Source organism: Bison bison, unplaced genomic scaffold (assembly GCF_000754665.1).
Source record: "Bison bison bison isolate TAMUID 2011002044 unplaced genomic scaffold, Bison_UMD1.0 scf7180017864043, whole genome shotgun sequence".
In the NCBI taxonomy this organism is placed as follows: Eukaryota; Metazoa; Chordata; class Mammalia; order Artiodactyla; family Bovidae; genus Bison; species Bison bison.
In genome coordinates, this window is record NW_011494615.1 from 4,998,008 (window position 1) to 5,010,247 (window position 12,240).

General features: G+C 41.1%; 1 protein-coding gene across 1 annotated transcript in view; it reads right to left on the reverse strand.

Moving 5' to 3' along the window:
* Positions 1-12,234, reverse strand: part of STAC (SH3 and cysteine rich domain) — a 114,396-nt gene extending 102,162 nt beyond the window's left edge. Inside the window, exon 1 of the mRNA XM_010835534.1 lies at positions 12,091-12,234. Coding sequence (XP_010833836.1) covers positions 12,091-12,201 — 111 coding nt within the window. The 5' untranslated portion in view covers positions 12,202-12,234. The remainder of the gene's footprint in view (positions 1-12,090) is intronic.
* Between the last annotated feature and the right edge of the window lie 6 nt (positions 12,235-12,240).

Here is a 12,240-nt window from a genome sequence, read left to right on the forward strand (position 1 = left end):
GACCAACCTAGATAGCATATTGAAAAGCAGAGATATTACTTTGCCAACAAAGGTCCGTCTAGTCAAGGCTATGGTTTTTCCTGTGGTCGTGTATGGATGTGAGAGTTGGACTGTGAAGAAGGCTGAGTGCTGAAGAATTGATGCCTTTGAACTGTGGTGTTGGAGAAGACTCTTGAGAGCCCTTGGACTGCAAGGAGATCCAACCAGTCCATTCTGAAGGAGGTCAGCCCTGGGATTTCTTTGGAAGGAATGATGCTAAAGCTGAAACTCCAGTACTTTGGCCACCTCATGCGAAGAGTTGACTCATTGGAAAAGACTCTGATGCTGGGAGGGATTGGGGGCAGGAGGAGAAGGGGATGACAGAGGATAAGATGGCTGGATGGCATCACTGACTCGATGGACGTGAGTCTCAGTGAACTCCGGAGTTGATGATGGACAGGGAGGCCTGGTGTGCTGTGATTCATAGGGTCGCAAAGAGTCGGACACGACTGAGCGACTGATCTGAACTGAATGACAGTGCTACAGAAGGACATTATTATGCTCATCGTACAGAAAGAACAGAGAGGCTCAGGGAAGTGAAGGTCAGGGAAGCTTGTGAGGCCTCACAGTGAGAGCTGAACACAGCTGCTTCTGACTCCAGAGAACACACTCTGAATCAGTAAGCTACACTCTACCTCCTTGTTAATGAATAAGAAATGGAATCTAAAAGATATTAGATGACAAAATTGATATAAAACTAGTATAAAATACCTAGGAAATAGCTACCAGAGGATTGGGCAAAAAGTACTTGAAGAAAATTCCTAAGTATTTGTGAGTGACATAAAAGACATTTCAATAACTATATATATTATGTTCCTGGGTGATAAATCTTCATCATATGTAAAGATTTCACTGAAATGATCTTAAAAGTTTCATGCAATTACTCTTAAAATATTATATAACTGCATGGAAAATCAAAAAGGTGAGTAGAGCTAAAGAAATAAATAAAATTGGTAAAATTGTATTATCAATTATCAGTATTATATAAAACTACAATAATTAAAACATTATAATTGTAATGTCAAAGTACTGCATAGTAATAAATGCACAATCATTAGAATTTAACAGATGATTATAAAAGAGAACCTAGTACATACTACCATTTACTACATAATAGATGTAACACTTCAAATCAGCGAAAAAATGAATTGTTCAACAAATAGTTTTAGAAATAATCATTCAGGAAAAAATTAAAAGTTCTTCCTTACCACACAGTAACAAATTCCAGATGGATTAAGGTGATGAAAGTAAAAAGTATGTAATAAGGAGCTAGAGAAACATATAGCTTGATATTTATTTGTTGCCAGGTGCAGAAGACCTTTCTAAATATAGATGGAGGAAAGAAGCCATAGATAAATAAATTTGAGACATTTAACAACATAAAAAAAAAATCTGCTATGTTGAAAATGTAATAAAATTGAAAACCAAATTTCAATCTGGGAAAATGTTAACATATATGAAAGATCATGATTCCAGTATTTATAAAATTTTTTTGAAAATTAATAGGAAATAAGTGCGCTATTAAAACAGACAGGGACATGAATATATAATTTGTAACAGGAAAATATAAACAGAAATAGTCTAGTGAATAACTTTAATAAAATAATAAAAAATTCCAATATATCAATGCCCTTCAAATTTACTCATAAAAGGCTAAGAATAACAAAAATTACTAACAAAAAAGAAATCAACTCAATTAAAAATGGGCAAAGGCCTTGAATGGATGTTTCTCCAAAGAATTTACACAGATGACCAATAGTACACAGATCACCAACATGAAATGAAGTTGAACAACCCTAATCATTAGGGAAATGCAAATGAAAACCACAATGAGATAGCATCTCATACCTATTTAGGGTAAAAAAAACAAACCAGAAAATAACTAGTGTTGGTGAGATGTAGAGAAACTGGAATCCTGTTTATTCCAGGTGGAAATCTAAAATGATACAGCCATTTTTGAAAACAGAATAGTGATTCCTCAAAAAATTAAAGGTAGAAGTACCACATAATCCAGCAGTCTCACTTCTGGCTATACACCTAAAAGAAATGAAAGCAGGGACTTGAACAGATAATTGTAGACCCAAGTGGACAGCAGCATTATTCACAGTAGTTCACTGATGGATGAGTAGATAAAATGTGGTATATATACACAACAGAACATTACTCAGTCTTAAAAATGAAGGACGTTCTGACTTATACCACAATACAGATGGACCTAGAAGATTTATGTTAAGTGAGATGAGCCAGTTACAAAGGGACAAATATTATGTGACTCATCATAGATGAGATACCTAGAATAGTCACATTCATAGAATATCAGAAAGCAGAACAGTGGTTGCCAGGAGATAAAGGAAGGAGAAGATAGGGAATAACTGCTTAATGGGTACAGGGCTTCAGTTTGGAAAGGTAAAAAGTTCTAAAGATGGTGATGGTTACACAACATATGAATGTATTTAATGCCACATGAAATTACATTTCAAATTGGTAAGAAGGCAAATTTTATGTTATGCATATTTTAACTCAAATAAAAAAATATATTTGGAAGATTGAATTTTACTGCCTACATAGAGAGGAGATTTGAAAAGAAAGAATGAAAAAGAAGCAAATCTCTCACCAGATCAGGTCAGGTCAGTGAGAAAGAAATCTTAGTAAAGACATACGGTGGACAACAAACAAACAGTTATTCCCTGGGAGTCATGGATCTGCCTTCACATAGGTTTGAAGTTTAAATTTATACAACACAACTTGGTTTGAGAATCCCTCAAATGAAAAAAAGTAGCACAGAATTAGGTTCTCAGGGAATGATGCCCTGGGGCACTTGATGGCTCTATTATTGGAAGAACTAATAGGAGGAGGATGTCCATTCTCTCCAAATGGATGTGTAGATTTAATGCAACCCCAACCAATATCCTGGCAGGTGCTTTGGTGGAAACTGGTTAGCTGATTCTAACCAGTATTAATGTATTAATATATGGAAATGTCAGGGGCCCCAAATAACCAAAACCATTTTGAAAAAGCAGAGCAAAGCCAGAAGGCTTATTCTGCTTGATACCAAGACTTTTTAATAAGGTCATTATATTTAAGTCAGTGCAGTACTTGTACAAGGACAGACAAATAGACCAATGAGGCAGAACAGCCATCTCTACATAAATCAAACATACAGCCATCTGATTTATGGCAAAGGTGGCAGTGCAGTGCCATAAAGTATCTTGACCCCTACCTCACACCTTGGCAACTGCAAAAGGATTATAGACTTACGTGTGAAAGGCTAAGCAATAGCATTCCTAAGAAATAATATAAGAGAATAAGGCCTACCTTCATGCCTTCAAGGTAGGCCAAGGCTCCAAAGTGAAAGTGAAGTAGCTCAGTCGTGTCCGACTCTTTGCGACCCTGTGGACTGTAGCCTACCAGGCTCCTCCCTCCAAAGGGGAACACAAAAAGCACATAAGCAAGAAAATGAACGAATTGACCTCACTGAAGACGAATTTTGGGGACTTTCCTGGTGGTCCAGTGGTTAAGAATCTGCCTCACAATGCAGGGGATGCGAATTCAATCCCTGGTTAAGGAACTAAAGTCCCTCGTGCTGTGGAGCAACTAAGCCCGAGCACCATAAGTAGAGAGTCAGTGTGCTGCAACGATCCTGCATGGTGCAGTGAGCATCCTGAGTGTTGCAACTCAACCGAGACCCGACACAGCCAAATAAATAAACAAATAAATAAGATTAAAAAAAAAAGAATTTCTGTTAAGAAAAGAAGAGATAAGCCACAGGATGGGAAAAGATACCTACAACATATTTATCTCTAAAAGCACTTGGATCTAGAATATGTAAAGAATTCCTACCAATTAAAAAATGACATATAGCCTAATAGGAAAATAGACAAAAGATTTGAATAAAAGGACATTCATAAGAGGACATTCAAGTGCTCCAATGTATTAAAAATGCTTAATTGGAGACATACAAGTTAAAACCACGGCACAATACCACTAATCACCTATGAGAATGGCTGAACTGAGAAATACAGACAATAGCAAATGTTGGTGGGATAAGGACCAGATGGAACTCCTCTTCACTGTTGCTGGGATTATGAACTGGCACAGATACTCTGGAAAGTTGATAGTACCTACTATCAACTTAGGCATACCCCACAGCCCAAGCAACGTTCCCCCAGGTATACACTTAAAAGTGCCACAAGGAATATGTATAAGAATGGGCAAAGCAGTACACCTGCTAGCAGGCAAAGTCAAGCAGCGATCCAAATTCCACCATCAACAGAACAGTTAAACAGTGGCCTATTTATATAGCAGAATGCTATATAGCAATGAAAATGGAAAACTATGCTACATGTGATAGCATGGATGAATCTCACAACATAATGCTAAGTGAAAGAAACCAGACATAAAAGAGTATACTTTGTATGATTCCACTCATAAAGTTCAAAAATAAGGAAGATTAATTTACATTGTGAGAAGTCAAAAATTTATTTACTTTTGGGGATCTAGTGACAGAAAAGGGTATTTTTTGGGGGAGCTAGTGACAGAAAAGAGAGAGATTCTTGGGTACTGATAACATTCTATTTCTTGATTTTTGTGTTGGTTACATACAAATCAGCAATTCATTTTCTGAAAATTCATTAATCTGTAATCTTATCATGTGTACACCTTTTGGTATGATGTCATACTTCACTAAAAAGTTTACAAGAAAAAAAGGTATGCTATATCTTTCTAGAGAGCACTGTGTTAGTGAGAATAAAAGATCTTTGAAGTGTTTATAACCAGACTTAGTAAATCTACTTCCCATGACACTAATCAGAAATGTATTAAAATGCTGAGGTATCAGGATGCCCATTTCAATATTTTTTAAAGCATGAAAGCTAAGAATCTAAACTATAAGTAGAAGAGACTGATGAAATAGATATGGTACAGCAATGAAATAAACCATCTTCAATACTTAAACAGAGAGTACAAGAAAACTATGTACAACATTATGTAGAAGAAAAAATATGACATACATTTATGTATGTGTGCATGCGTGCTAAGTCGCTTCAGTCATGTCAGACTCTGCGACCCTGTGGACTGTGGTTCACCAGGCTCCTCTGTCCATGGGATTCTCCAGGCAACAGTACTGAGGTGGTTTGCCATGACCTCCTCCAGGAGATCTTCCTGACCCAGGAATCAAACCTGCATCTCCTGCAACCCCTGCATAGCAGGTGGATTATCTACTGCTGAGCCACCAGGGAAGCCATCATTTCAATTTTGTTTCAAAAATGTGTGTGGGTATGTAAAGAAATACAGCAAAAACGTAGCAGTTCTTATGTCTAGTCTGTGCTTAGTTGCTCAGTTACGTCAGACTCTTTGTGACCCCATGGCCTGTACCCTGCCAGGCTCCCATGTCCATGGGGATTCTCTAGGCAAGAATACTGGAGTGGGTTGCCATGCCCTCCTCCAGGGAATCTTGCCAACCCAGGTCTCCTGCATTGCAGGCAGATTCTTTACCATCTGAGCCACCAGAGAAGCCCAAGAATACTGGAGTGGGTAGCCTATCCCTTCTCCAGGGGATCTTTTCAGGAATTGAATCAAGTCTTGTGCACTGAAGGTGGATTCTTTACCAGGTGAGCTACCAGGGAAGTCCATGTCTAGGTCATTATGTGATAAATGCATTTTTATACTTTCTTTGCTTTTCAGTTTTCTACATTTAGTACTTATTACTTTTAGAATCATGAAAATAATACGGACATAGTCAATCCCATAAATCTAGCTACATCTGAGCAACACGTGGATTCTTTGACAGAAGGGAGGAAACAGTAGATTGCTTTTGCTAGAGCCATCATTTGGATTAAAGTATAAATGGGAAGTGAAGAAAAAGAGATAGAAAATACAAATGGTTCCTTCAAGTATCTTGGTTGGAAGGGAAAAAATCCTGCTTTCTTTGACACTTTATAGTTTTTTTAGTCTAGACAAGTGTTTCTTAAATTCAGCTGTACAAGGAAGCTTTACAAAAATACTGATTCCTGGGACCTTCACTCACAGATTTCCATTTAGCAGGTCTAGCCTATGTTCTGGACTCGCCAGGGGATTTGAATGCAAGGCCAGGGTTCCATTTTCTTTCATCTTCCCTCCGAGTAGAAGTTAGAAGTTAAATTCCTATCAATAATAGCTTCATATGTATGTAATGGGCTAGCTGGCCACAAAGTAGGCAATCCATAAATAGTTTCTGATTTCTGGGAGATGCAGGGCACATCTTCATTGTTAGGGATTTCTTCTTGCTAGCTTAGAGGGTCATCCAGGTTCAGAGAGAACCATTCTGGAACGAGCGGACACTTTGGTCCATGGCTCCAGTGGGGCCCTAGGTGGCTTATATCAACCTTTCAAAATCAAAGTCACTTGCCAGGGAGTCTATGGCTTAGCTTCTTGGGGATGCAACACAGCTAAGATGAAATCTCACTGGAGTCAGCAGTATAACTGAAGTGCAAAGGGAGGAAAACTCAGTTATACTATTAGAATGTCAGTTTTGATTACTGAAATTTTTCCAATGATGAAATTTGCTGTTGGCCAGTGACAGAGTCATCTAATTTGAAGCGGGAAGAGAAAGTAAACAATGCTTTATGCTTACAAAGGGTTTCAACATATTGGGTGTTTTACATATTCTCAGACCTTACCAAAAAACCCATGCCAATAGGGAATTAGCATCCTTATTCTAGATTTTAGGAATCTGAGACTCAGGTTAGGCAGCTTCCCAGTGGACACAAAGATGGCATATGGATAAGAACAGATCTGAAACCTTGTTTATTTGTCCTCAAAACCTATAATCCCTTCACATCATCAAAACGTGAGTTTGTGTCATATAAGTGATGACAAAGGGAATCCATACCAAACTCCATGTGACACTCCAGTAAGATTTCTACATTGTCAATGCTGCTGCTGCTGCTAAGTCGCTTCAGTCGTGTCTGACTCTGTGTGACCTCATAGACGGCAGCCCACCAGGCTCCCCCGTCCCTGGGATTCTCCAGGCAAGAACACTGGAGTGGGTTGCCATTTCCTTCTCCAATGCATGAAAGTGAAAAGTGAAAGTGAAGTCGCTCAGTCGTGTCCGAATCTTCGCAACCCCATGGACTGCAGCCTACCAGGCTTCTCCGCCCATGGGATTTTCCAGGCAAGAGTACTGGAGTGGGGTGCCATTGCCATTGTCAATAAGTCAGTATAAAAAGAGACATTCATTGCAATAAAGGATGCTGAAACATGAAATTTTTCTTAGTATTCGATGATCTCTGTCAAACATTTAGACAATGAATTAGATTGTGGTCTTTCTGAGATAGTGGAAAGATAGAGGGGTGAGGTTCATTAGTGGCTTTGAAACTCTTTCAACTCAACTAATTTTATGAAAAAACAAAACCTCATAAACTATACTGTAACTTGTGCTTACTGGAATTTACTCCAAGGAAACTGTGCTGGGGTATCTAAGGTCCTGGGCTTCCCTGGCTTCTTCCTCTTTACTCTTAAGATGGTAAAGAGTCTGCCTGCAATGCAGGAGACCCTAGTCCTATTCCTGGGTCAGGAGGATCCCCTTGAGAAAGGATAGGATACCACTCCACTATTCCTGGGCTTTCCTGGTGGCTCAGATGTAAAGAATCCGCCTGCAATGCAGGAGACCTGGGCTGGATCCCTGGGTTAGGAAGATTCCCTGGAGGAGGGCATGGCAGCTCACTCCAGTATTCTTGCCTAGAGAATCCTCATGGACAGAGGAGCCCGGTGGGCTACAGTCCATGGGGTCACAAAGAGTCTGACATGACTGAGCGACTAAGCACAGCACAATATCCACGGTCCTAGCCAGGGTTCTTGGGTGCGGGTATTGGCAGTAACTACCTTTGTGATCTTAGGTAAGTCACTGTCTCTCTCTGGGCCTTTATTTACTCAACAGAGGGAAAAAAGAGAGAAGATTTAAATAAACTGGGAAAGCTATGAGCACTTTATTGATTTGGTATAAGCTATGGATCTCTTCCCTAGATGATGCACATATACACGTACATGAGCAATTTTGAAAGTTCTGGCTGTCCACAGGTATTCCAAAGACAATATGTAGACCTCCAAAGACTATACTGACCTGTGATTTAAAACACCTCCATATGTGATAATGGGATTGTAGTCATGTTTACAAAAAGAGCCCTTATTCTTTAGAGATACAACTGTAAATACGTAGGAATGAAATGCTTTCATGTCTGGTGTGTGCACATATGCTCAGTCGCGTCCGACTCTTTGTGACCCCATGGACTGTAGCCCGCCAGGTTCCTCTGTCCATGGGATTTTTCAGGTAAGAATACTAGATGGGTTGCCATGCCCCCCTCCAGGGGATCTTCTGAACCTAGGGATCGAACCCATGTCTCTTGCATCTCCTGCACTGGCAGGCAGATTCTTTTCTCACCTGGAAAGGCCCTTGATGTCTGGAATTTGTTTTAAATGAACCAGTGTGTGTAAGGAAGGGTGGAGGTACTGGTGGGGGTTACAGATGAAACAAGACTGTCCATGAATTGATAACTGGTAGATCCAAATGATTAGGTACATGATGGTTCTTCATAGTGTTTTCTCTGCTTTTGTGTGTGTTGAAGTTTTCCATAGTAAAATAAGTTTACATGATAAAATTATCCATTATTTAAAAAATACCCAGAGTAGATTATCTCCAGTGTTTTCAATTCTTATATTTGATTTAGCATTCCGAGGAATCTGCAGGGAAAACGGCATTCCAGAAACATTTTATGTGCTCAAGGCACTGAATCATTATCATTCGTCTCTAATGGCCCCTCTAGACTAAAGGGTTTGTCGTGGTCAAGTTTTCCAGATGGTTCTGTGAAGTTCCATTTAATCACTTCTGTAAATATACTTTCGGGGAAAGAGTAGCAAAATCAAAGAAGCCACATAAGAGTTGGTCTTTAATCATTTCATGTGATAATGTGGCTCAATTTATTTTCAAGGATTTCTTGAGAAGAACAAAACACAGTTGAAAATGGCTTTTAGTGGCATATGAAATACTTGGTTAGGATGTTAGGTGAAACAGTATAGAATGGAAGATGGACACGGGCATAAAAGACAGACGGCAGCACGGTGCTCAAAAACCTGTTCTCCAGAGTCAGGAGGCCTGGGTTCCTGTCATTGCTGTGTCAGTCACTATACAATCATGGGGAAGTCACCTACCCTTTCTGAGCTTTCACTTTCCTATCGATGAAACAGAAATAACAGCACAATGTCCCTCACAGGGCTATTATGAAGGGTCAAGTTGTGTCTGACACCCACCAAGCACTCAGTAGATGCTTACGTTGTTCTCTCAATTGGGTAAATATAAAAAAAACAATGAAAAAAGGCAAATATACAACCAAGACATTATGAGTAATTGCCTCTGGATTGTGACTAATGGGTGATTTTTTTCCTTCTCTTTATTTTTTTTTCCAGGACTTTTCAAATTTCCACAAAGTAGTTGTTACTTTTATCAGGAGAGAAAAGAAGTTATTTTAAAAATGTATAGTGAAATCTAATAATCAAAACAAATGAGCAAATATAACCAAACAGAAACAGACTCATAGATACAGAGAACAAACCAGTAGTTGCCAGAGGGGAGGGAGGTGGGGGTGAATGAGTGAGCAAGGTGAAGAGGATTAAGAGGTATAAACTATTAGTTATGAGATAAGTAAGTCACAGGGTGCAGTTTATATCACAGGGAATACAGTCAATAACACTGAGTTAACTTTGTATGCCAATTAATCTAGAAAAACACTGAATCGCTATGTTGTATACTTAAAACTAATGCAATACTGTAAGTCAATCAGACTTTAATAAAATAAAAGAAAAAATGAATTTCAAAAGTCCTTCTTGAGAAAGGTTACTGTCCAGGGGGGCTGAACCATGCCTGTCCCACACGGTATTTTCACAAACAGATTACTTCAGAGGGGAGTAATACAGGATGACTAGCTGTCCACGTTCTCCTACCAGACACTCGTCTTCAGATGGAAGATCCTTGTAAACGCCAATAAACCTTCAAATGTGGTGCTCCTGGTGCAGAATGAATAGAGCCTGCCTCTGTTCCTGTTTCTTGTCATCCTGCTGATCCCCACTGCACACAGCCTCCACATCAAACAGTTTAGCCCTTTTGAGAAGCATGGGCCCCTTGGAGAGTATCAAAAACACTATGCCAAAAAAAATACCGCATTCAGTCACACTTCCTTGCATTCAGTTTCTTGGGGTTTGTGGACAACCCCCCACAGCCTGTCTCTACTGATCAAGAACATCTAAGCTATGACAGCAAATTTAGGAATATATAAATACACATAGAGAAAAACTGACGTGTACAAGTCTGAAACCATAAGCCAGATAAATTGGTGGATAATGATGGGTATTACATATGTAGTCTTTGCTTTGCCAAAGAATTTACATTAGGGTATCTATAAATAGCAAGCCCATACAGTGTGTTTGAACCACGCTGCTGTAAAATCAAATGCTAAGCCCCTTCCAGAACATACCTACTGCAGAGCAACAGGCCCAATTAAAAAAGCTGATTATTAGTTTCAGTCTTGAGTTTAGTTACATTCATTTCCAGGATTCTAGATTACCTGTGAAGTGCCCACTACCCCGTATCACTTAGGTGAAGGACCGTCAATGACGCACAATGCTAGAGAGCCAGTAACTTCTGATTGGAGGGGCAGTGGTCCGTGTGTGTGGGTTGTGAGACCCATTTGGAGTGAATTGTCTGTGGTGAGATGGATCCCATCTCCTTATCTCAGGAAGGAAAACAGTGAACAGGATTGAGTCCTTACTCTGTACTGGGTGGGTGTTAGGTCATCTCTCTCTGCCTCTCGATTCTGGAAGGCAGGGTTTTTGCTCCTGTTTACAGTTAAGTTTTAGAAAAGTTGACACACATGTTCCAGGTCAGACATTTGCCCCCCAAAATAAAGATAATGCCAAGCTCTCTGTCTTGTATTAGCATCTTTGATAGTTAACTTTCAGAGGCTGGGATACTGTCCAGTGGGCAGGATCACTTAGGATGGGAGTCACTTAGCTATGCTTGTGATCCTGCTGATTTGTCAGTGGCTTCCAGGGATGGGTGTGAAGGCAGAAAAGGACGAGACTCTTCTTGGCCCCATCTGACCTGCTCTCCACACTGGCATCCTCCTCTCCTTCATTCCTCCACAAGAACTGTCCCACATTCCAAAGACACCCAGGGAACCCACAAGGAGATCTGGAAAAAGAGCCAGGAGCCCTGCGCTTAAGGAATCCATATAACTACAAACTCCATCTTATGGTTTTTACTCCCGACTGAGATGCCATTTGGCATCACACAGCTAGCAGCCGCATTTTACTTGATCCTCTTCCAAGATTTCCAAACATGCGCCTGGCACCCGTGAACGTTTCAGAGTAAGTGTAACAGTGACAGAAGTGCCGCGGGGTTGGTTTTGTGTATATCAGTGTAACTCTCACAAAAGCAAGTTTAAGTTCGAGGATTAACTTCCATGAGAGGAACATCAACTTTCCCGAGAATGTAGCGTTTTCCTAATTTTCCTGAAATCAGCAGTATCCGAGGTTAGGGATGAGTCCGGTTAGCCTAAGGGTCTCAGGCCCTTGGGATACAGGCGACCCTTTGCTGGTTCGCAAATACCCCGGCTTTTCTGGAGGAGTGTCCTGGGCTGTCTATCCCTCAGCCTTCAGAAGCCGCCTAATACCCACACGCGCTTTAGGCACATGCAGGTTCAAAGCACAGAACAAGCACGCCACCACCACCCAGGAAAGCGATCCGAACCCGGAGCCACTGTGAACTGCTGGTGCTCGCAGGGCAGGAGCCCAGCGCAAAGCCCCGGGGCCGTGCGGACAAGAAGACTGGGTCCCCAGCGACGTGGTCCAGCATCACTAGCAGCGAGTCCTGCCGGACATGCGAGTCTCAAGAGAGTACAGTCCTTGAGAAGAACTAGGGACGCGTCTTAGCCTCCGGCGCCAGCGCCAGCAGGGAGGAAACAAAGGTGGACAGAGAGGAAGAGGAGTGAGTTTGTGTCCTCTCGGGGCAAGCGCGCGCGGTACCTTGGATTCCTGACTGCCGGTGGATGCAGGAGAGGGCGGCTGCTCGGCGCTCGCCGTCTCCTTGGGCAGCCCGTCCACGCCGTCCTCGCGGGCGCCGCTCGGGGGGATCATCGTGGCGGCGCGGGAACGGTGTTGGGCTCCCGGAGGAAC